This window comes from Etheostoma spectabile, chromosome 16 (genome assembly GCF_008692095.1).
Source record: "Etheostoma spectabile isolate EspeVRDwgs_2016 chromosome 16, UIUC_Espe_1.0, whole genome shotgun sequence".
In the NCBI taxonomy this organism is placed as follows: Eukaryota; Metazoa; Chordata; class Actinopteri; order Perciformes; family Percidae; genus Etheostoma; species Etheostoma spectabile.
In genome coordinates this window covers 16,783,525-16,806,531 of record NC_045748.1, presented here as the reverse complement: position 1 = coordinate 16,806,531, position 23,007 = coordinate 16,783,525, and the positions used below count along the sequence as shown (strand labels likewise).

Below are 23,007 nucleotides of genomic sequence, written 5' to 3'. Positions count from 1 at the left end.
CGGGGCGGCCAGAGCTTTTTTGCAGCTCAAGTCGGTGGCGGTGTGTATGTACGGTTAGTTCCTGTGCATTTTGCAGTTATTTAATTAATTAATTAAATCCCTGGAACTGACCTCACAAAGCAATATTGACGCCTACAACCCTACTTAGTCACATAGGCTCCCCTTAATGGGCCTCTGTTTTATCAAGCTTCATCTTTTTTGTATCTTTTTTCCACAGAAATGATATGGCCTGCCCCCAACCGGACTCCTATGAAGAGAGGGCCCATGAGTGCTTGACCCACCCCCAAGATGATATCCCCCATCATGCTTACCAGAGCCGAGGCCCAGACAGAGAACACCAACACCATGACCAAGGCTTGCTGACCACTGTTCAAAACCACTCCATGAATCATGCAGATAGTGATTACCCAAAACAAGACTCTAGGGACAAGCATCTGAAAGACGGTTCTGAATCACACGATGAGACCTTAGATGGCTCCAAGGACAGTTGGAAGAGAGATGGAAGCCAGAAACAAGACGGAGGACTCAGCAATGCTCAAAGCCAGTGGTCCGAACCCAGTTCCAGTAGTAGCGTTAGCCAACCATCTGAGACCAGTGGGCGCACCTTGACTCGCAGAACTGGGCCCATCAAGAAACCAGTACTCAAGGCTCTCAAAGTGGAAGACAAGGAAAATGAGAAGCCTAAACCTGAGCCTGAAGAGAAGCCTGTTCCTTATCGCCTGGAGAAAGAAGTCCTTACTAATGTTTATGACTTGAAGAAAGATAACCAGCCTTCCAGCAACAGGCATGCAGCCTCACCTGTTGTTGAGAAACAGCCCGAAGAGAGGCAGCGTCAGTCACCAGCTCCCACCAAAACAGAGAAGCCTCTGAGTACCCACAGTGACGACTCTCCCAAGGAGAGCACCTGGGACAGTGGCAAGAGCCAGTCACCTAGAGATAGCCAGGAAAATCGGGAGCCCCAGGCACCTCGGCGTAATAACTGGATCTTCATCGATGAAGAACAGGCCTTTGGTGCAGTCAGGGGAACAGGTAGGGGCCGCAGTCGAGGCTTTAGGGAATTTAGCTCAAGAGGTGGAACCCGTGGTGGCCGAGGTGGAGACAATCTCAGAGGGGCTTATAACAACAATAACAACAGTGGCGCTCAGCGGACAGGCAGAGGTAGAGCACCACCGAGGGACCTTGTCAAGGTGGAGGAGTTCCAGAGAGGCAAGCCCCGCAGGCGAAATGTCAGTGAAACTTTGAGTGAAGCCTCTGAGTATGAGGAACTGCCCAAGAGGCGCCGTCAGAAGGGATCTGAAAATGGAGAAAGTTACACAGAGTCTGGAGAAGTCCGCAAGGCTGATAGAGACTCTTGGAGATCCAACAAGGTTTACACAGATGACCAGACAGCCCCAGATTCCAGAGAAAAGGCCAAGGCCAGCAGGGGCTTTGGTGGTCGCATGCTGCCTCCCAGACTGAACGCAACTGGAAGTTACAGTCGAGGCTTTGGAGGATCCAGGGACATTTCAACATGGAGGGGCCGTGGGCCCCAGTTTAGTAGCACTGGTGGCTCAATGCAAGAAAATGGTTATGGTCCTGGAGCTGAGAGTACTTACTCCCGCAGACCACCTGTTGAACGGGAGATTCCCAAGTACCCCCCCAAATTCACAGGCTCCTTCATGGAAAATGGCACAGAGGACCGTGAAGGAGAATTCTACTTTGACAATGACAACCCTGACAGGCAGATGTTAAGGAGACGGCGTCCACCCCGTCAAGATAAGCCTCCCCGCTTTCGTCGTCTACAACAAGAACGTGAACCTGGCACAAACCAGTGGACAAGTGAAGAGTACATAAATGGAGAATTTGCAAACCAATGGCCTGGTCGCCCCAAAGGCAGTGGGGAAGACAATTGGCCTAGTGGCCACTACTCTGGTACACGCTCTAGCCAGCATGGTCCGGCAGAGGAATGGGAGACGGGATCAGAGAACAGCGACTTTGGTGACTGGAGAGAGAAGCGAGGTGTAAGTGGAGGGACAGCTACACAAGGACATGGTGATATTCCTTCAGAGTCTTGCCATAGTGAACCAGGCTCAGGCGAGAAGAGGGAACTTTGCAAGAGAAGCTTCTCCAGCCAGAGACCATTGGTGGAACGGCAAAATAGAAAAGGGGAGCCTTCACTGCTGGAAGCGAGCAAGATGAGACGTTCACCTGATAATCCCCCTACCTCCACCAACAGGAGTGACAGTTGGCAGAATGGAGGGACGTCTTGTAAGAGGTGAGGTGACTAATAGAACAAACTTGAAGTAATTGTCATTATCCTGTACCACCTGGGTGAAGCATCAACAGTATGTGCTGATGAATTATTTTAATGCTTTAGTGTCTGCTTGTTATAGTCGCTTGGAAACCAAAAACACATGGCGTCTCCTTATTGTTTTTGACCTACGGTACATATACTCTATATATTCTGGCTTACACTCAGCAACTGGACTGAAAACAGTTTCTTTGCTCACCTTTTTAATTGAGCAAACAAACTATTTTGTAGTACAAATGTATGAGTGTAAGTGCTTACTCTACATAAAGAAACAATGTAATTGTTCACTAAGATACCCAGCTTTCATTTTACCAGCACTGATTTATACTGCTGGACGTTCTGATTTAGTTCTGGATTACTAAGTGAACAGTTATCTGTTATTGCGTCTGTTGTCAACTTGTACCAATAGTTAGCTTTTGAGGAGTAATTTTTTTTGTCTCTTGACCAAAACTGATTGGTCACTACTCACTAGCCTTAAAATTCCATTCTGCCACAATGTTTAAGGAAGTAAAAATGTTTTCCCTTCTATTGAGCAAAGCCTAAGATACCGAGTAGTACTCAACATGCAGTTGGTCCCAGATGAGGGTGTAGCTCAGTTTCATATGCTAGATGAATGTGGGAAAGGCACCTGTGTCTGACAGGAGCATTGGTTACTAACACTATAGACAACATCCTTTTTGAGCCTGAATTTAAGTAATTCTGTTTTGTTTTTCTTGTTCCACCTGTCATGTGTAGCTTTTGCTGAACTTAAGTGAAGGATTTGTTGTTGTATTTGTTTTCAACTGCCAAAATGATACTCAAATTGACCACAAGATTCTCGAGAGGTTCTTTGGTTGTTGCCAAATCCAATTAAAGTCCATTTGTCTCACTCTTTTCTGTTTTTTAGCAGAAGCCCAGATGAGTCGGGCCCAGTCTACAGCATAGAGCAGCCAGAGGAGAGGGAGCCCGGTGAGTCCTCAGGGAAGAAATTAGACAAGGACCTCAAGCAAGGACCTGTCAAGACAGACATAGCCGAGCCTCTGTCCCAGTATGAGCTCAGCAGCTACCCAAGTGAGTCCAATCTTTTTTAGTTAACTTTTTGTGTTGTCCATATTGAAAGAAATGAAATTAAAAATTCTAAAGGTGAACAATTGCCATCTACATTGGGAAAAGAAAGAAATCCCTGGCTAATTGAAGCTGTAACATTTCTTGGGTTAAATACTGATTACTGATGTCATTTTAATGTATTTAATTACAAAATTACCACAATGTCATCACATATTAAGGATACATCACTTCTCTGACGACAACAATGCTAAAGTCAGTATTTTCTTTTTGTAAATTTCCATTCCGTGGCAAAATGTCTGTTTTTGTTTTGGCCTGTGTGTCAAATGCCCATTTTAACACCCGGGTTGCCAGACATGAGACGCAAAAACAACGGACTGCAGTGATGGTAACAGCAACAAAACAGGATTAACAAAGATATTTCAATCTTCCCGACCTAAAAATTGCATCTTTCTAAACAGTTACATGACCAGAGACATGATTAAACAGAGGTAAATATTGGAGATGCATTTAGATTAGAGCAAAAACGGACGCAGAGTTGGCTAATTTCCTGCTAAACGGGTAAGACGCTTGGGTGACGGGTGAGACGATGCTCCAGTATTTTGAATTTGGACTTCAGTAACCATTTTAAACCCTAGCTGTCAGTATTACACATTGACCATTGACTGTTTAAAAAAAAAAAAAAAAAACTCTGACCTAACCAACCCACGGAGCCCCCCTGGTGTCAGCAGAGGAAAAAAAAACTAAACTGTGTGTACAGAATAAACTGTCCCCTCGGTTTTATAAACTACGCACGGATTCATAATTTGTGCTCTTGGTTTAATAAACGTGAGCAAAGTAGTAAAAAAAAGATATTCACAGATTCAAACTTCTGGGATCAATTACTCTATAGCGAAACTATATTATATCACAAAAGGCGCATCTTTCCTAACGCAAGGTTAATGAGCCACAAAATGATTTTAAAATAAGATTGGTCTCTAGTAGCAGCCGGCGGTGCTTAGGGACCGTCTATAAACTACAACACGACACAAAAATATCTATTTAATGAATAAATAAGGTAGTGTCTTCAAACTTACCTCATAACTCGTCTCCTCCTAGTTGTACTGCAGCACTTTTAAAAAAAGGTTTGGAGACAGTACCTTATTTAATCATTAAATTAATAGGTATTTTTGTTTCAGTTCCTACTGCAGATAATTTTACATTGACCATATGCCTGTTTTGTAGTTGAGGGGGACACAGGAGGACCAGTTTCTAATCCAGATGGATACCAGGATGCCCTGTCAAAAAAGCAGAGACGCCCCCAGGAAGATGATAGAAGGAGGAAGGAACAGGGAGCTCCAGTAAGTTAACATATGCTCAGTAATTACACCAAGGATAAACAAAAAATATGTAGTTTGAGCTTTTCTCATTGTTGCCTGTATTAGGTGCCAGTGAAAAACAGGACTATCACATCCAAGATACCGCCACGCTTTGCCAAAAAGCAGGGAAGCTTGGGCATTGAACAACCTGAGGAAGTGCTTTCTTCCAACAACCTGGGAACTGAAATCTGGGAGACTAACAGCTCAGGTAGGAGACAGACATACCTTTGTGTCAATGCTTTGTCCTTGATGCTTTTGTCTGGGCTATTAAGCAGTAGCCTTAGACACGTCATAGTAACTTGAAATTGTTAAGGCATATTTGCTTTATTACTACAAATGGCAGAAGTTAGCATTGTGCAGGTTTTCTAAAATAATAAAACGAGAGACCGTTTATGATATTTCTTAGCCTTATATTTATTTTTCAACCCGGCAGAAAGAAGAGAGGTTTAGATGAAATTATTTTAAATGTCAGTTTTAGTTTTTCAACATTTATCTTTTTTTTTTATGTTTTATGCTTTTTTTGTGAATGGACATTGTGTGAAAATAGATAAATTGATTTTATTCTGTACTAATGACATTTATCTTTTTTAGCTCTTTCAGTACAGTCTTCAGGGGGAGACTCATGGACTAAACAGGTGTCTTACACTGGGAGCGAGCCCAACTCTGAGGTAGTGCAATGCAGTCCTTCATTTGAACATAGAATGTATATATTTTGTGCGTTGTTTGTCTGCAGATAAAACTAGTGGTTTAACAGACCATAGCTGATCCGTGGTCCGTACGGATTAGCTCTCACGGTTTGGATTGCATGTAAACTGTGGTTCAATTGCAAAGTTTAACCATAATAATGGTGTTTGAAATGCATTTTTCTGTCTGCCTGGAAGGAGACGTTGGGGGCAAAAAACACTAAATACCGTTTTGTGATCCGTTACAACCCTAGTTAAAACCATTTCTGAATCCCTTAGTTTTTTTTTTTGCCTCATTATTGACATAACAAATTGGCTACAACAGTATCTGATTCAATTGAGAAACCTAAACCAATTTTTGCCAATTCTTCTTTCGGCCAGGACTCTGATGCTGGCCCAGAGCAGAGTAAAGAACAGCACAAGCCAGGGCCCATCGGAAATGAACGCTCCCTAAAGCACCGTAAGGGATCAGAAGCTGTTGATCGGCTGGAAGGTGGCCCAATCACGCCAGTCAATGGTGTGGACCTCCATGTGGACACTGTGCTGCCTGTGCCTCCTATTGAGTTTGGTGTCAGTGCCAAAGACTCTGATTTCAGCCTACCACCGGGCTCCACCCCAGTGCCCGTGTCCAGTTCTGTCAACAAGCTTCAGGAGGCTCTTACAACCAATGTGAGTGTTTTATATCTGTGCGTTTGTGGGGTCTTGTAAATAAAATGAGGTCATCCAAATGCATCAAAGATTGATGTGACAATTACTACGTTATTCTTCAAGTATTTTTGATAAGTCTCTTTTGTTGCTTGAAAATAAGAGATATTGACTGCAACTGATTGATCCAAATCTTTTGTTTTTAAACAGACTGCTCTCAATCAGAGTATCCCCATGCTGCGTTCTAACCACCTACAGCCTGGCATTAACCTTAACCCCATCTCCTTTCCCAGTGCTGATCTCACTCTCAAGGTATTTGTATAACAATCTATTGTGTATATATAGCTATATCTTTACATACAAAGGAATGAACTCTTTTTTGTATGGAAAAGAATATAGTGGGAACATACAGGCAAAACTGAGTGTTATTTAAACATGCATATCAACCATAAATGTTTATTTTTCTTCAGATGGAATCCGCACGCAAGGCATGGGAGAACTCCCAGTCTCTCCCTGAGCAGGGCTCTCCTGGTGGAAGTGCTACAGGTGCTCAGCCTCCCTGCAGCGTAGGCTCATCCAGTGGTGTTAGCTACAGTTCCTTTGGAGGGGTTTCAATGCCTCCGATGCCTGTGGCATCAGTAGCACCTTCCATGTCCATGCAAGGTAAAACTGCGTTTCATTTTCTCTATTTAATGAGGGCTTAATCTTTTGAGGGAATCTAAACTAACAGCCTGTTTAATGTCCCTTCTCTAGGTAATCATATTCCCCCATTGTATCTGGATGGTCATGTTTTTCCTAGCCAGCCCCGCCTTGTACCTCCCATGACCCAGCAGCAGACCTACCAACAGGTAGAGAGATATATGCACGCGCACACACACACACACACACACACAGACAGATGTGTTTGTTTAGCAGCAGAATTGTCATTATCTTACATTTGTTCATCCATTTAGGCGGCCGCAGCACAGCAGATTCCGATCTCTTTGCACACGTCTCTTCAGGCTCAGGCTCAGTTGGGGCTTCGGGGAGGTCTACCTGTCTCTCAGTCCCAAGAGATGTTCAACTCTATTCCCCCCTTCAGGTACTGCCCCCTCAATTTATCATGACATTTGTATTGTTCCCATTCATTTGCTTCACTTTAGTCATATTATCCGTTTCATGTATGTGGCACCTCCATGCACTTTATATTTTCTTTTTACTCACTCTGCTGCCCTGTCTTGTTCCTTTCAGGTCCCAGGTTTACATGCACCCCAACCTGTCACAGCCCAACCCCATGGTGCTGTCGGGCGGAGCCCCTCTCAAAGGGCCTTACTCTGCTTTCCCTGGCATGCAGCCCTCAGACATGGTCAAGACACAGTCAGGCTCACACTATCAGCCCATGAATGGCAGCCAGCAGCTAGTCTATGACAGCCAGATGAACCAAGGGCCTGGAATGGGTTCCTCCCAGCTAATGGACTCTCAGCTCATCCAGGTAAGTGGATTACTGAAGCTCAGTTTCATATTGACTATTTCAAATGGATTTATTAAATTGTACATTGCATTCATGTTAATTGAAGTAAGTATAAGCCTTTACTGCATAACCAGACCATAATTGGACGGTTGGTTTAAATGATAACAGTAAAATCCTTTTTTTTCCACTAGGTGACCATGCCCCTACCTGGCTCTCAGCTCCGCTATGGCTCAGCTCAGCAACATCTCATCCTCCCACAGTCCATCCAGCTGCAGCAGGGACAAAACCTGTCAGTGGGGGGCCCACGCCGAATGCTGCCACCTGGCTCCCAGGCTTCGGTCATGACTGGCAGCAGAGAGGTGTGACTTACTCATCTTTTGTTGCTCAACCAAAAACGGATCTGTTCAGTCATTAGTGCAATAATGGAAGTCAACTCCCATTTTGTCCCACAAAAACATGTAGACAAATCTGTATAAGGTTGCAAATATCTTATCTATAACTTGGCCATCCACAATTTTTTATGTGAATTGACATTGCGTCTTTGTTACTGCCCTATTCCCAGGGCTCACAGATGGAAATGAAAGGCTTCCAGTTCTCTGAGAAGAATCATTCCCCTATATCTGGGGGGACCTACAGGTGAGCGGAAATGACTTGTACAATGATATAAATGAACTGTCTACAACACACATGCAGCTTTGCTCTGTCGACAAGTGTAACATGGTGTATCACAAATATACATTTTAGGAAATAGATTGTAAAGCTATCTTTTTATTATCTTTCTCCCGTCACCTCATCAGGCCTGGGTCTGCCAGCCCCAGTGGGAAACCCTCTGGTCCTGGGGGTCCTCTCCCTACACATTTTACTCAACAGGTATTTATTTTTCAAGTATATACTGTACATATTGAGATGTGTTTAATTTAAATGTTGACTGGGGCATTTTCATTCTTGGGCCAATGTGACAGGTTTATCAACACCTAAGGCTGATGAGTTTGGGGCATTTTCAAAAGTCTGAAAGCTGCTGTCAAAAAGTACTTCTACGTCCATCTTTCAAAAAAGATTACACATTCGCAGCACCTGTCATTATGCAAAAATCAGTATACAAAGTATATTTTTAAACACACTGATGGAATGCAATTGAAGAAACAAACCTGTGACTGACTTCAAGTATTTGAACCAAGTCTGAAAATTCCCCTAAGAAATTCAATACTGACATGCTAATTGTTTGTTTTCATTTATCCCCCTCCTCTTCTTTCCTGGGACCAATAGGTCCCAACATGCCAGGGCAGCATGGTGATGCACATGCGGCCCCCCACCACTGGCCCTTTCCCCAACCCCATACAGAGACCAGTCATGCAGGTCAACAAGCCTGTCATCATTCGCCCCCCCCCTTACCCAAATCCTGGCCGTGACCTTTCCCACTCTACCCCTCCCTCGGCCCCTGAGCCCCATGTTAAAGGGCCAGAGGATGGCATGAAGGTGAGCCACCCACTGTAAATATAGGTAATTTAATTTTATCCACCTTCTTTTTCTCTATTTGCATTGCTTGTATTGTGTATAGTGTAGAGATGTAGTTAACATATCTGAGAGGCCTTGACCGGATACATTTGTAGTGCTGTAAGACTATCTTGGATAGTGTAATTCCATACTGGTATAATAGTAATATTGATGTGTTTATACAGGGTTTCCGCTGGGTCTTAAAAAGTCTTAAATTTCAAAATAAAACTTTTAGGCCTTAAATTTGCTGGATTGTTGTTCCAGGTCTTTGCAACGCTACCTCTAATGCTCTTTTTTTTTCTTTTATTTTTTTTATTCCATGGTGGTGGTGTGTTATTCTTTTGCTAGTGCAAGTATTCGCTGTATTACAACTACAAATGAGACTAACATCCAAAATATATTACAGCCAATCAACTTTTGTGTGATTGGCGCAAGTCTCTTTCGGATTGCACCACCGACATCAATTTTATTTCATTGTTCAGCTTTGGGGAAGTGCAAGTTTAGTGTTACTTGGCTTGAAAAAACTGAGTTTAGAGCTCAGTTAATGTTGTGATAAAGGTCTTTTAATTGCAATCATAATGGTCTTAAAAACTCTTAAATTTGACTTGTTGAAACCCACAGAAACTCTGTTATAGACTAAACCGTACTATGAAAATGTTTCACAAATGGTTATCTAAATTTGAAAAATAGTCAGCATGGTACTTATGGTAAGAAATGGTCAAGTTAGAGCAGCATTTAAAAAGCCTTACAAATAGGGTCAGAGATGAGACTCAATCCTTATCTCTGTAGCATCATAAGCATGCTATGGTAATGAGGTGGAAGTATGGTGTTCTGGATAGCTGAGAATCTTTCCTGCCTGACATTGTAAAACTGATTTGTTAGAATTAACAGTATGTAATTGCCAATACTGCTTTTCCAGATAAAGCATAAATTGTCAAAGTAACTGCTAAAATTGACAGAAGCTGTGCATATGTTGAAAATCATTAAAAGATTGTTGGAATCTAGTTTTTATACCCGGTAGCTGAGCATCAGTATGTTAGTGCATAAATCTATGGTTTTACAGGCTCTGCTGTAGGTCTTAATAACTCTACCTTTTTTTGTGTAGAATAAAACCATGCGAGAAGTGCGAAAGGCAGTGGGTGAGGGCAAGACACCAGCTGGGGGCATGACCAGCAAACTCCAGGAGCCCCTAACCTCCACAGGGCAAGCCAAACCAGCACGCACAGGAGCCATCAAACCCCAGGCTGTCAAAGTAGAGGAGGGCAAGGCATAACAATGGACCTTAAATCCTCATCATCACTTAGCCTGCCAACACAAGCCCCTTGACCAAAGTCTGAGCCTTCCAAGACCCACCTTATCCAAAGGCACCATGGCAAGGGGCAGACATCATAATGAATTACCCCTTTTGAACTGTCAGAACTGGACACCATTTCACATCACGTATAGAGATATATAAATATATATAAATATATACATAGACGCACAGTCTTTTAAGCAGATCTCTTCAAGGTCCTCTTTAATTTATTATTAGTCACTTTTAAGGGGAGATTGGTAAAAAGAAAAGCTGTTTTTGTTTTTGTTTTTTCTCTTCAAGGTGGGGAAAATAAAAATGACCAACTCAGACAGAGGGTTCCTTTTTCATACCATTTTGCCAAACTGTATTTACTCCCTGTTATGGACTGTTGCCGTTAATATCAGGCAGACACTTGATATAACTTACTATTGGGAAGCAAAGTAATTTTTTTAAACAAATTTGAAATTCAGTGGGACACTATTTTTTTTTTAAATCATTTTTCATTGGCATTTTCGCTGGTAAATTTAATGTTAAAGTCATCACCCATTCCTGCTATTGGTAAAGGACTTACTTTATTAACCCAGAAAAAAATCCAATTTGTGGACATCATTGCATGTCAACATTTCAAAAGTAAGTAATGCATCTTCTGGGGTACTTCACCCAGCCTATGAACTGTGGCAAACTGCTTAGATTAATAGAAATAATTTCTTTTCTTAACTCTATTCTTTGCTTTTACATCCTGTTGCTCGCTCTCTTCTGTATGTAAATTGAAACTTAAAGGTGGACATTTTACCAAAATCATGTTGCTTCCATGGGAACTTCACTGGTATTGCTACAGCGTGTGCATGTGATGTGCTGAATGTGTGTAAACTCGCAGGACCCCTACTTAGAACAGAGCAACATTTCACAAAGACTCTGAACTCAGCATTCATAGTGCTGCCATCAACTTGTGTGGATTTTGATCAACCAAGCTGGCAACAATTTTTTGGGCTCATTGTAAAGTTTTTTTTGTGTGCAGAGGGGAGGGGGCTGCATTCACAAATGCTGTAATGTCCCCCCCCAAAATAGCTGATTGAAATGATTGCTTTCTTATTGCTTTGTTTGGGTTGTAATTCATCAAATTGTCTGTTTATGAACATGTGATGTAAGTGATGATTTTTACATCCCTCATTCTGGGGCGTTAAGCTTTCTTCTTTAAAGGCTCTCGAAAGACTTTCTTCTCTAATTCCCGTAAAATCCCACTTGACAGTAATGTGGGGAACTTGTGAAGAAACAGACCCTTCACCATTTGATTATTCAGCATCTGGTCTCTGAGGTGGCTCTAGCAATAAATGCAGCCTGACTATAATCACAATCAGGGTCCAAAAAACGTTTTCCTGTTAGAAGCTAATGATCACAAACGAGGGGCATATAGCATTGCTTGTTGGATAAAATGTTATTTGCTTATGCTTTTTTTTGTGAGCACTGCAGTTCCAGTGGACTACGAAGGACTTTTAAAAGTGTTTGTTCTATTTGAAAATGTGAAGCTGTTGGAATCCTCTTTTATTCTGTTTTTTGTAATGGACACTCTATTGAAACTCACAATGCCTATGTCATAACTGGTGAAATGTTATTGCTTACCATAACGCTCCATGACACTACAAAATGTTAAGATTTATCTTTGACAGTGTTTCACTGGTATATATGTATATGCATACTTAACTGTACAGTCGAGCCTTGTCAGCGAGGGGAGGCTTAAACCCACATTTCATTTTAGATATTGTGGCGCTATAAAAGATTTAACGTTGGAAAGGTCACTGTGTTCTCAGAATGGACTGCTTTCACTTGTTAGGTTTAGTGGGCTTGGAGTTTTGTTTTGCCTCATCCCTTACTGCAAAAGATCATGATGCTTCTCATCATTGTACCTGCACCAAAATGTTGCCCTGACCTTTTTTTTTTTGTACTTTTAAGATGCATATTTCATTTTGTCAAAGGACCAGTGCTTTCTACAGCTGATCCGGCATTCTGTTTATCCTACCTGATCTTTATCCTTTCAGATATTTGGTCATTACTCTCCCTTGTTAAAAAAAAAAAAGAGCTTATTGAAAGAAAAGAAATAAAGCAGTTGTGTTTTCTTAAATGTACTGTGGATTCTGTATTCTCACGTTGTCATATTAAAATCATGCATCAAATTCTTGTGAAAGCAATGATGGAAAAAGGAATTTAGGCTGAGTCCAGCACAGTATCTGAAAAACACTGATTGTTCATATGTAGTGTTTTTAGTTTTTCACACAGCATTGCCTCCAGCAACCTGATCCTCTTTTCTCCCAGTAGCAACACCTTTTTACAAGTTCCCCATTCTCAATCGAGCATTTCCACTTTAAAATAAGTTACAACAGAAACATTTGTTTTGGACGGACAGTCTTGCCATTCATGGTTGTGCCATAAAACCATGTACACCAAGGTTTGTGGATGTGCTTGGTTACTGTTTTGTTTTTTTAATTTATTTGGCCAGTTTAATAACCAGGTTTAAATTAAGAGCCTTTTTTAAAGTCAAAAATTAACTTAAATACTCTTAAATAAACTGCATCGGTTTGTCTAGTATAAAGGGCCTTTTGGTTCTTGTCCAGCAAGCTCTCTCTTTGGACTTGTCTAGTTAGGAACTGTACTCATTTTAATTAGGAGCAAGGAGCTCCATGGTCCCAAAGGGATGTAAGAAAAAAAATTATAACAATTGCACCTTAACTTCAATTGCTGGATTTTATGAGCCAGCACTAATAGATTGGCTTTTAAAATTCATATTGAGTGAGATTAATAAAGTTAGTTTCATATTGAAAACAAAGCGATAATTTCCCATTGTTTGGTCACTATTTCATTAATAACAAATACCGTACCATGATCACGATAAAAATGTGCCTGTAAAAAGCAGGCTACATGACGTCACAAGTGTCACATTCCTGAGGCTTGTCTGGACAAAGAAAGTTTTCCCTTCGTTGTCGCAGAGCGAAATCTCGTACTTCCCCACAAGATTTGGCGTTTTACCTCCGAGCATTTTGGGTGTTTTCGTCATATAACAAGGTAACTTCACTTCTGTTTTTAACTTTTTGACAGCCCCGCCGTAGTAGAGTCATGTACCGGGGTGTGTTGCAAGCGCGAATAACCGAATCCTGCGCTTGATATCATAGACTGCAATCTTATGTTTGATATGCGACCATGATATGTACTGCTAGCTAAAAACATAATATGCATACAAGCGCTAGCAAGACTACTCTTCTCGAAGTTTACCTGTAATACGCAAATCAAATAAAAGGGGTAAAAACCATGTCGCTCCAAAGAGTAAAACACGTCAGCCATTTTACGTTACCTGGATCGAGCGCTTGTTTGTAAACCGGACTATTGTGTGCGTGCGTGCGTGTGGTTCTAATCCAGTTGCAAGTCATATTGAGTTGATGTGAAAACCAATAGTTGTTGTATTTCTTTTGCTCAGGTACATGGTTCAGATTTTTGTTGTGGTGGTGACCATTGTAAAACATGTCTGTGTAAAGATATCAGCAGGTTTGTTCTAAAGATCATGGAATCTATAGATGTGTATTGTTGAGTTAAAAAAAAGAAAAGGTTAAATTAATGCTGATCTTTGATATCAATGTACTTGTATGTGTTAATGTATTCTGGACGCTGCAGCTGAGTTAGGCAGGAGCATGCACCCCATCACCACCCTGGCCTCTGCAGCCTTGTGCTATAAGATCGGGTAGCTGTCACTCAGCGTCCACGAGGAAGCTCTTTGTTCACATGGCTGGAAGAACTTTTATTGTCTCCGTCTGGGGGGCGTGTGTTGATTACATTAAGACCAAAAGACTAGTCTAACTTGAAAATAATTGACATGGTATCACCTTGTTTGTGACCGGAAGTCACCTTAAAACATATGGATTTGGAAATAACGCCGAACATTTGGGGGACGACGGGCCAATGGAAAAAGGTTTTTTCATCCAAGGAACCGCCCACAACTTCAAGGGAATATATTGGGGAAACTGAGAAACGTTTGGGACTGTAAAATGTAGGACCACGAGGCGAATACATCTTGTAGTCCGCTGCAGCGTAAAATCCTAGCCTTTCATGTCATTTTGTTATTAAATCTTTTTGTTAATCTTCATTGGACAAAGCCTCTCCTTTCTCAAATTTAAGAAAACTCAACATTATACCTAATTTAATAAATAAATAAAAAAACACCTCATGTCCCAGTATGTTGCAGTTGTCTTTGAATAACAAGTGTGTATCTGTGCCCCAGGATGGCGACCCGGAGGGGCGTTGTCAGGCCCGATGAAGGCCTGATGATGATGCAGGAGCTTGATGACCGGCTGAAGGAGCAGAGTGACAAACTGGAGCATGTTCGCCTCGCTGCTGTTGAACTGAAGGACAACTTGTCTGGGGCACGTTCAGCATGCAATCCAATCTAGAATGATAAAAACAGTTTTTCCGTGCGCACTCTTCTGTTTTGACATTATTTTCTTCAAATACAGAACAACAGTGATCTTGCCCAGTCTATCGCTGGCCATCTGGAATGGTTGAATCACCTGTCGGAGCGAGTGGAGACTCTTCACATGAACACAACGCTTTTTGTTCAGGTGAGAAACGGATAGCGTTTCAGAGGGGATCTGGGTAATGTGCGTGCAAAAGTTGGCAGTACGCCTCTTCTGTTGTTTTTTAAACAGAACTGTGAATAGTATACTGTATTTTCCGTGTCAATACTGCATTGATACAAGGACACCAAGTATCAATCTTTTTATTTTATAAATTGCACATGAGAATTCAACTTTTTGGTACAAGAGTAGTCTGGCTTTGCCAGACCTTCCTCCACTGATGCTGCACTGGGTCTTGCTGGTCCACAAAGCATTCTGGCATGGGCGAACAATGTGCAGCGGTTTATTGCCATTTCTTTAAACCAATCACAATGGTCTTGGGCGGAGCTAAGCGGCTGCAAAATAGTCTCAGGAAGGAACTTGTTTTAGTGGAACATGTGTACTTTCAAAAGTTGTTTTAGTCGTGTAACAGAAAACTCAGATTGGACAGATAGCCTAGCTAGCTGTCTGGATTTACCCTGCAGAGATCTGAGGAGCAGTTAACCGTAGTCCTCAGAAATCCACCGGCGTTTAAAATTACAACACAAACAAAACAGAAGGTAACAAGAATCGGGACGAACAGAGTGTAATTCGGCGGGATTTCCCACGAGAACGGAGCAATCTCGGAAGTGGAATGTCGTGGATATAGACTAGTAAAAGATCTCCACACACACGTTCACCCAGAACATTGAGTCTAGAGTTCTAGCAACCACCCAGCGGTGTTGTAGTCAAGACGACTTAAACAGAGACCAAGTCATTACCAAGACCAGAGTGTTTCGAGACCGAGACACTCTGAGGGACTGAAACCGAGACCAAACAACTGAAACATTCAGTGTATACACACAACAACTAACAAGCTAATGTGTAGAGCTAATATCCAATAATCCCTTTGGGTGAGGGGGTGAAGGGATTTCTGGAGAGTTTTGGTAGATTAATAACTAGCTGGCTAACCAACATCACTTACACTTATTGTTCTTTATGCTTCATTACTTTGTACAGATAAAAAAATGTAGGTGGTCCCAGCTGTGTCGGTTAGCGTCATATTGCAGAACTTACTGCTGTGTTTTCTTTTAGACGTTGTTTTGTAAATAAAGTCTTTTAAATGTAATACATATCGGGGAATGGGGGTTAATGGTAACACATTTCAAACTAGAAATGAGGTGATAATACACAGGCAGTTTAGTGATAGCCCAGCAATTGTGGTCTTGAAATAAAATCCTGAGTCCTCTTCATCCGAGACCGGGACAAGAGCGAGTAAAAATGTGGTTGATTCCGAGACGAGACAAGCACCTTCAAAAAGTGAGACCAAGACCTTAAGTACTACAACACTGCCAAGCAGTATTCCAGGACTGGAACACTACCATGTCCTGGGTTTGCTGTAAGCCAGTTAGTTACTGATGATTTGTTTAAACAGAAATTTGCTTGAGGATATGCACCTTAAAGCATAATTCCAACTGAAATATGGATTGTATAAAAAGTAGATTTTGAACCAGGCCCTCTAGAGAATGCAACAGGTACTCCAAATTGGGTAAAAATACAGTAACCACCTTAGGGTCCTTGCCATTTCTGTTATTTCTAGACTATTTCTGACTGAGAGTGAGACGGTGTACAATGTTCTTCAATCATTTTCTTAATCTATTTCCAGATGAATCCCAAGCCTCGCGCATGGACAGGAAAACAGGGTTCCAAACATGGCTACCGCTTGGGCCGTCTCCACCAGGCCGAGGACGTCCATTCAGAGATTGGCTGGTCCCCGACCCGCGCACGACGCAACAGTGATGCTGCCTCTGAAATGTCTTGTTACTGGTAGACTGTGGCCTATAGATCACCAAAGGTTGCAATTAGTGCTAAATGTTGGACAGCTTTCACCGAATGACTGGAAACAAAACTCTATGCACATTTTTTATTGGTACATTTTTACTCATTGTGATGCTAAGTTTTACATGTTGTGTAATACTTTTACATTTTTCTATTTCCTGTATTGTTTTGTTGTTGAACATGCAATATTTTTGTTAAAATCATGGCAAATTGTATCTCCATTCTACCTTTGTGTAAAGTTTGTGAAATGCTCTAAACTTATTTTTAAATGTTGTGTAAACAAAAAAAACAATATTGTCACACTCAGTAATACATTATTCAGAGTAATGTCTAAACTAATTCCTGATAAACAACTATGTAGGCAATTTGTTATTTTTTGTTCTCAGAAACAGCCAAGAGATACAACAAACTGATGTTTTGTAACAACTGGATAGGAGGCAGTGTGATATTCCCTCCCTCACCCCCCTCTGATGTAACGTATGTTTTAAATGTGCAATCGTCCAAAATGTACCATTTCACGGTGGAAAACCACAGACAGTTAAAGTAAAACCTGGCATGTGGATGTAGGTCAGCGTGCTCCACCAGCAGAGGTCGCTGCTGAAACTCGTCGAATTATGTGACTGTTCAAAAGTCTGTTGTAAATAAAGCTTTGGCAGAACGCGTGGATGATAATTCTGGAAGGAGTGTCTAGTCCGCTGAAGCAACACTACCGTATTTAAAAGGGGTCAGTTCGAACACTGACTTATTTTTGTATCTCTATTAAATATTACGGGTAACGAGTGAACCCCTGAAAACATGGCAGAAAGTGACTGGGATACCGTGACTGTCTTGAGGAAGAAGGGGCCGACTGCTGCACAGGCCAAATCCAAGCAGGTTAGCGCCTCACTAATGTTGCGTCTGTTTTTCTGACTTGTTCAGAAGCTAACTATTGATCCTTTAAACTAGCCAAAAGTCGGGGTTGGTGTTATAGTGAATAAATAAATTAGTAAACAGCTAGTTCATAGTGTATTAAGTTAGTAAAACGTGGTAATGTTGCACGTGGTTACTGGTTAAATTGACCAGCAAACATAGCTCATGCTCCGTGGTTTAGCTAGCCATGAAGGGTGTAGCTAGCTAACACTAATAATAACAACAGTGGATGTGGCCGTTTGTCTCTTTCTTAAACCCGTTAATAACGGTCGGGATATAACGGTAACGTTAACCTAGATAGCTGTGTGGGGGGATTTAGGGGTGACGTATTAACTGTTACTGTCGGCAGTGTTCTCACTGCAATAGTGTACATTAAATATTTGACGGTGACAAAAATAGCATTTAGCATTAGCCAACTAACCTTATAAGGATAGCTACTCGGCTAGCTAAGGTAAAGTCTAGGCTCATAACTAACGCTAGCTAGCATTTAAGTGGGACAGGACGACATGCCCAAACCCCATGCAGATGTCTGGTAACTTGATGATTGTTGGCAAAAGATGTAACTTTACTAAGTTAAACGCCTAAAGTCATGCTGTAAAGGTAGATATTCTTCACGCCAGAGACAAGTCTGCAGACATCTGACGTTTGTTACTGTAACGTTAACAGCTGTTTTAACATTGTGTGGTAATATGTTGACTTGCTACGGTCCGTTATGGGAAATTAATGTTAGCCGGAAGATACTGTGTCAACGTTACAGCGTAGCTAAGCAGCTGTAAAGTTGGCTCGGTTGTGTTCAGACAGGACTGTTCATGTTGTCCCTTTGTTTAACCTATGCGTCATACTTCGATAAGCAGATTCGTTACTTATTAGCTAACTGCATGATTTGTAATCAGGGTCAGCCACAAGCTTAATAGAGCATGCTCTGGTCATTATGCAAGCTACAGTCAATGTCTGTGGAATATATTTTGAAATTAAGATTTGTAAATATCCATTTTTTTTCTAGGCAATCACTGCTGCTCAGAGACGTGGGCAGGACGTTGAGACGTCCAAGAAATGTAAATTTATACTTTTTGTACACATTTTTAATTTCCATATAGTTATTCAGCAGGCAAAATTTGACTTTAACAACTTGTTCTGTGATGATGCAGTTTTTGCACATCTACCTCCCTGGATGAAGCCACCGACTTACTTTGATCAACTGCTTGTCGCACAGGGTCTGCAGGGCAGAACAAACAGCATCTTGTGACGAAGAACACAGCCAAACTGGACCGGGAGACGGAGGAGCTTCACCATGACAGGGTTCCCCTGGAGGTGGGCAAGTACATTCAGCAAGGCAGACAGGATAAAGGTCTGACCCAGAAAGACCTGGCTACTGTGAGTATGCAGACTTCTCGTACATTGAAAACGTGTAACAATTGATAGTACTGCTGGAAGAGATGCCTTTTGTTTGCATTTGTATAAACAGTATTTACCTTGGTTATTTATCTTGGTGAATGTACAGAGGGGAAAAACCTAAAAGTAGAAAACTAAGACAAAGCTTACAACGTAACGGTGAAGCACATTGCATCTGACACAACACCGCTTACAAGTTAATGCCAGAAAGTAGGAAGTGGAAAGCCTGGTGGGTATCCTGACCAAAAGAGGCTGTAAGGTCTGTGAGACACTGCATCTTATTGAGTACCAAGGATATAGACTTTGGAAGTATTTGGAAGTAGCACTCAATTGCAGTGCACAGTGCTGTATACAATAATTAGACACAAACCATATTCAATTGTGAATGAGATCCAAAATATATGTAAAGATCATATAATTTACTTTGAGTATAACACAGTTCATTTTTACTAAATAAACTTTTGTATTTTTTGATCCAGCAAGCAAAGCCATTTCCTTTGCAAACATTACCATCATCTCTTCTTATCATGAAGTTAATAAAAACATGTCTACACGACCCTTTCCTCTTTTTTTGTTGAAAAAATTAAAGTACGGAAACCAGTCATTTTAAAACACTAGTGTAAGTTTTCTGCAATAATGTGAAAAATGCCACGTTTTTTCTTCTCAGAAAATTAACGAGAAGCCTCAAGTCATTGCGGACTATGAGTGTGGGAAAGCAATTCCTAACAACCAGGTCTTGGGCAAGATAGAGAGAGCAATTGGTAAGAATACTCTTAATTAAATAATTGATTTTCATGTCTCAATTGCTAGCTTTATAACACGTATGTTCATCCTCTGTCATGAACAGGGCTGAAACTGCGTGGGAAGGATATTGGCCTACCACTGGAGGCAAAACCCAAGAAGAAATGAATACAAAGCCTCGAAATCAGCCCCCCCGTCCCATCTTTCCCTGTTTCTAAAAACAGAACACTTTCCCCGCCCTCAAAAAATCTGCTCCCGTCTCCCCCAACCCTCCCTCCCACTACCTGGGCTGATCTCACCTGTGTCCTGCCTGAGGACCTGGTGCTCCACTGCATTACAGGCTGCATACTGAAACTTGACCACATAATCAATGAATGATCGAACATATTTTTCAACGTCACAAGCTCAAAGTTCTGTGAACCTTCTTTTCACCTATGTCTGCTTAGGCTTTGGCATGATAAATTAAACTTTTTGATAGTATTGTAAGCTCATTCAAAAAGTAGAGTTATTTTTCATGACCAAATCAACTAGTTTGACATTAATTCTGAGCATGATGTTAAGCCAAAAGTGCTTGATTGCATCTTTTTCACACACTTGAGACAGTGGGTGGATGTCATTAGTGTTGAATTTTTTTTAATGCTTTGTTTTGGTCTAAAAAAATAAAGTTTGACAGTTCATGACATTACTGGGTGTGCATTTGTTGCCACTGTAGCACATGATTTCATAACGAAATGTGAAGTGTTCTTAAACATTCCTAAAAACTCATCTTTGCAGTTTTGTCAAAGCTATCTCTTAACAACTTGGATATTATTAGTAACCACTGACAAAGAACTCATGTTCAAGAGGTGAATGCCTCATTATGACAAAAGAGGCACTAAACGTATCAGAATCAGTTGATTTAATTATACAAAACATAAGGGAATGCTAGTTTTCATGACTTTTGTTCTATGGCAAGAACATTAAAAACCAATACCTATTCAATCAAAACCACATTTGGATCACTACTGGGAGACTAAAGCGCTGCAACAACCTGAAAACTGAATGTAGTAGTAATATTGTTCCACTAGATGTCAGAATACTACCACAAATATTTTGACTGTCTGCAAAACAAAGTTGTAATGCACTTTCCCTTCCTATAAAACCGTTTGACTGCTTTATGTAAAAACACTAACATTGCACATACATTGCAATTTCTTTTTTAAGACTTCCAAAAAGGAAATCTTGCTCTATACATTTAAATGTTTACAGCTGCTGATAGTGCACAGGTAATTTAGTGTCAATTAAGAATGTAGGCACTTTTTGCAGATATTTTTAAATGTTTAGCCATGTGTCATGTTTCTTTTTGAGTCTTACAAAATCATTAAAATTAATGCATACCTGCCTCCTTCAAATGTATAACACTCTAAAATGACAGGCATTGATGAAGCTTGACTTCAAGTAGCCACTTCTTTTTCTATAGTGTATCTCTTTCACCATGGGTTATGGAGATTTTCTTTCTTTTGCTAGTGGTAAGGCCGCCTTATGGTTTATTAAAGATTCATGCACCCTATCGCAAAATCAAAAAAACCACATGGTAAGGGGAAGTGCTAGTGGGGCAGAATACCTTCAAGGACTGATGTAAACAAAGAATTAAGCACAGAAGTCTCCTCAGATGAGACTGCCAGAGAGATGAATAAAGAGCATACAGAGGTCAAGCAGTGCAAACCATGAAGTCCTCTGTCCTGATCAACCTCCACTGAGCCTGACAGTGCAATCTCTGGTTTGGTGAGGTAAGACCCGGTGGTGCCCCTGGCACACCTGTAAATCAATGTGGCCATTATTAGAAGGATGCATCAAGGAAATATAACGGGAAGCCAAACACACCTGAAGAACCATGTTGTGACTATACTTGTGGGTAACAGGCCTTATTCACAGCCGACATTTTGACTCATCATTGTAGGAAAGGCACAGGTGAGGTGTAACTAATACTAAAAATGGCTGTCATATTCAAGCATTCCAGAAAAGCACATGTGCTTCTCCTACTGTGTCATGTCAAAATATGTCCTGTAAAAAAGGACTATATGGCTGGTCCATGGCTTTAGGGTTTGAGCTGTGTTTCTCGATCTAACCCAATAAACTAACATACTATAGAATCTGTCAAGGTGTAAATTATGCTGTTCATTTAGCAGTAGCCTAGTGAGTGTGTTACCTGAGGAGGCAAAGGTTATGAGGTCAATCATGGAACCGCAACAGCAAGGACACAGGTGGGGGACAATCCTAGCTGCTCTACATCTCCTTTGACCTTCATCTGGCAATTCTCCCCAGTGTTACTGTTAGTGAAGTGAGTAGTGTGTAGTAATGTTGATCTGACGGAGCAGAAGCACTCTGGGCTACTATCAAAATCAGCCACTGGTTTTGCTGTAAATTAACCATGTTGATGGAAATGTGTCCTGGCTGAGCCAGCCAACAATGAGCATGACATATCCCAACGGTTTTAGTGGGGCTAATGGAAAGGTATGGGTTAAATATATTGTGCCAGTTTAAGCACCATCCACAGTAAACATACTGTGTGTTTCTTATATGTGGTTTCTTGGGGAGTTGATGTGTTTGCAAAGAAATGCTGACATGCACATATAAATATATGTTGTGTCTTTGTATTGGGGCTATGTGTAAAAGTAGGTAAATGTGCTTTTTGAAAACATGCCAAAGATGATATAGAAAGTTGGCTGTAACAGACATAATGACAGTGTAATTACAAAGTAATTATGGCTAGATGCACAGTGGTGACTTGAGGTGGGTTGGGGGGGGGGAGTCATTATATTTGTGTACTGGGAATAAGAAAAGATACCAACAAGCAAAAAAAAATAAGAAAATGGACCTGGAGGTACAGAAGCAATAGCTGGTAAGTTAGCTCTAAACAGTGTTATAGGTTTTAAGAGTGTAGTTTTCCTTTAACTGTCCTCCATGTTTCACATTACTTTAAATAATGTGTCTTGTTTGTCCTTTTAGGCTCTGTGCTGAAGACGGTGTCCTGGGCTGCTTTTTTGCTCAAATAAAGTATCCAACCTCCTGACCAGTGTTCAGTGGACAAACAAAGGAGGGAGCCTTACTGTTGTTACCAGGGGGTCATTTGGATTCTTGCTCAACAGGCTGCTTCACTCGGTGAGTGTGCGAAAGAAAGAGAGAGGGAGACAGAGACTGACTGCGTTCCTGGAAATGCCATTCCATTGGTCAAAACACCATAGCAACATAGTTCCACCTATGACAAGGGAGCAGCCAGTGGTTTTGAAGGAGTGATGTGAAGCAGAAAGCTCA

The 23,007-nt window shown here is 41.2% G+C and overlaps 2 protein-coding genes across 6 annotated transcripts in view; both read left to right on the top strand.

Moving 5' to 3' along the window:
- The window catches only part of prrc2b (proline-rich coiled-coil 2B), a 28,435-nt gene extending 16,103 nt beyond the window's left edge, over positions 1 to 12,332 (top strand). For 3 of the 5 annotated variants that reach the window (XM_032539886.1, XM_032539887.1, XM_032539885.1), the window contains exons 16-31: positions 218 to 2,254; positions 3,177 to 3,340; positions 4,559 to 4,674; positions 4,759 to 4,900; positions 5,284 to 5,360; positions 5,757 to 6,044; positions 6,231 to 6,332; positions 6,491 to 6,683; positions 6,774 to 6,868; positions 6,974 to 7,101; positions 7,251 to 7,491; positions 7,662 to 7,829; positions 8,033 to 8,106; positions 8,268 to 8,340; positions 8,737 to 8,946; positions 10,070 to 12,332. In XM_032539886.1, the coding sequence (XP_032395777.1) occupies positions 218 to 2,254; positions 3,177 to 3,340; positions 4,559 to 4,674; positions 4,759 to 4,900; positions 5,284 to 5,360; positions 5,757 to 6,044; positions 6,231 to 6,332; positions 6,491 to 6,683; positions 6,774 to 6,868; positions 6,974 to 7,101; positions 7,251 to 7,491; positions 7,662 to 7,829; positions 8,033 to 8,106; positions 8,268 to 8,340; positions 8,737 to 8,946; positions 10,070 to 10,237 (4,276 nt within the window). In that variant the 3' untranslated portion in view covers positions 10,238 to 12,332. Of the gene's footprint in view, positions 1 to 217; positions 2,255 to 3,176; positions 3,341 to 4,558; positions 4,675 to 4,758; positions 4,901 to 5,283; positions 5,361 to 5,756; positions 6,045 to 6,230; positions 6,333 to 6,490; positions 6,684 to 6,773; positions 6,869 to 6,973; positions 7,102 to 7,250; positions 7,492 to 7,661; positions 7,830 to 8,032; positions 8,107 to 8,267; positions 8,341 to 8,736; positions 8,971 to 10,069 lie in introns of all 5 variants that reach the window. The other 2 variants (XM_032539888.1, XM_032539889.1) reach the window with 2 other exon arrangements.
- Positions 12,333 to 17,277: 4,945 nt separating this feature from the next.
- Positions 17,278 to 20,396, top strand: edf1 (endothelial differentiation-related factor 1). Its single transcript, XM_032539977.1, has 5 exons — positions 17,278 to 17,544; positions 18,584 to 18,635; positions 18,794 to 18,954; positions 19,640 to 19,733; positions 19,820 to 20,396. Exons 1-5 carry the CDS (start codon positions 17,467 to 17,469, stop codon positions 19,879 to 19,881), a joined length of 447 nt encoding a protein of 148 aa, XP_032395868.1. The 5' UTR covers positions 17,278 to 17,466; the 3' UTR covers positions 19,882 to 20,396.
- Positions 20,397 to 23,007: the final 2,611 nt, after the last annotated feature.

Bases quoted from the DNA above. Each gene is read 5' to 3' on its own strand.
- edf1 (XM_032539977.1), top strand. From the start codon at position 17,467: ATGGCAGAAAGTGACTGGGATACCGTGACTGTCTTGAGGAAGAAGGGG. The intron at 17,545-18,583 runs GTTAGCGCCTCA...TTTTTTTTCTAG, and splicing joins CACAGGCCAAATCCAAGCAG to GCAATCACTGCTGCTCAGAG. The intron at 18,955-19,639 runs GTGAGTATGCAG...TTTTCTTCTCAG, and splicing joins CCCAGAAAGACCTGGCTACT to AAAATTAACGAGAAGCCTCA.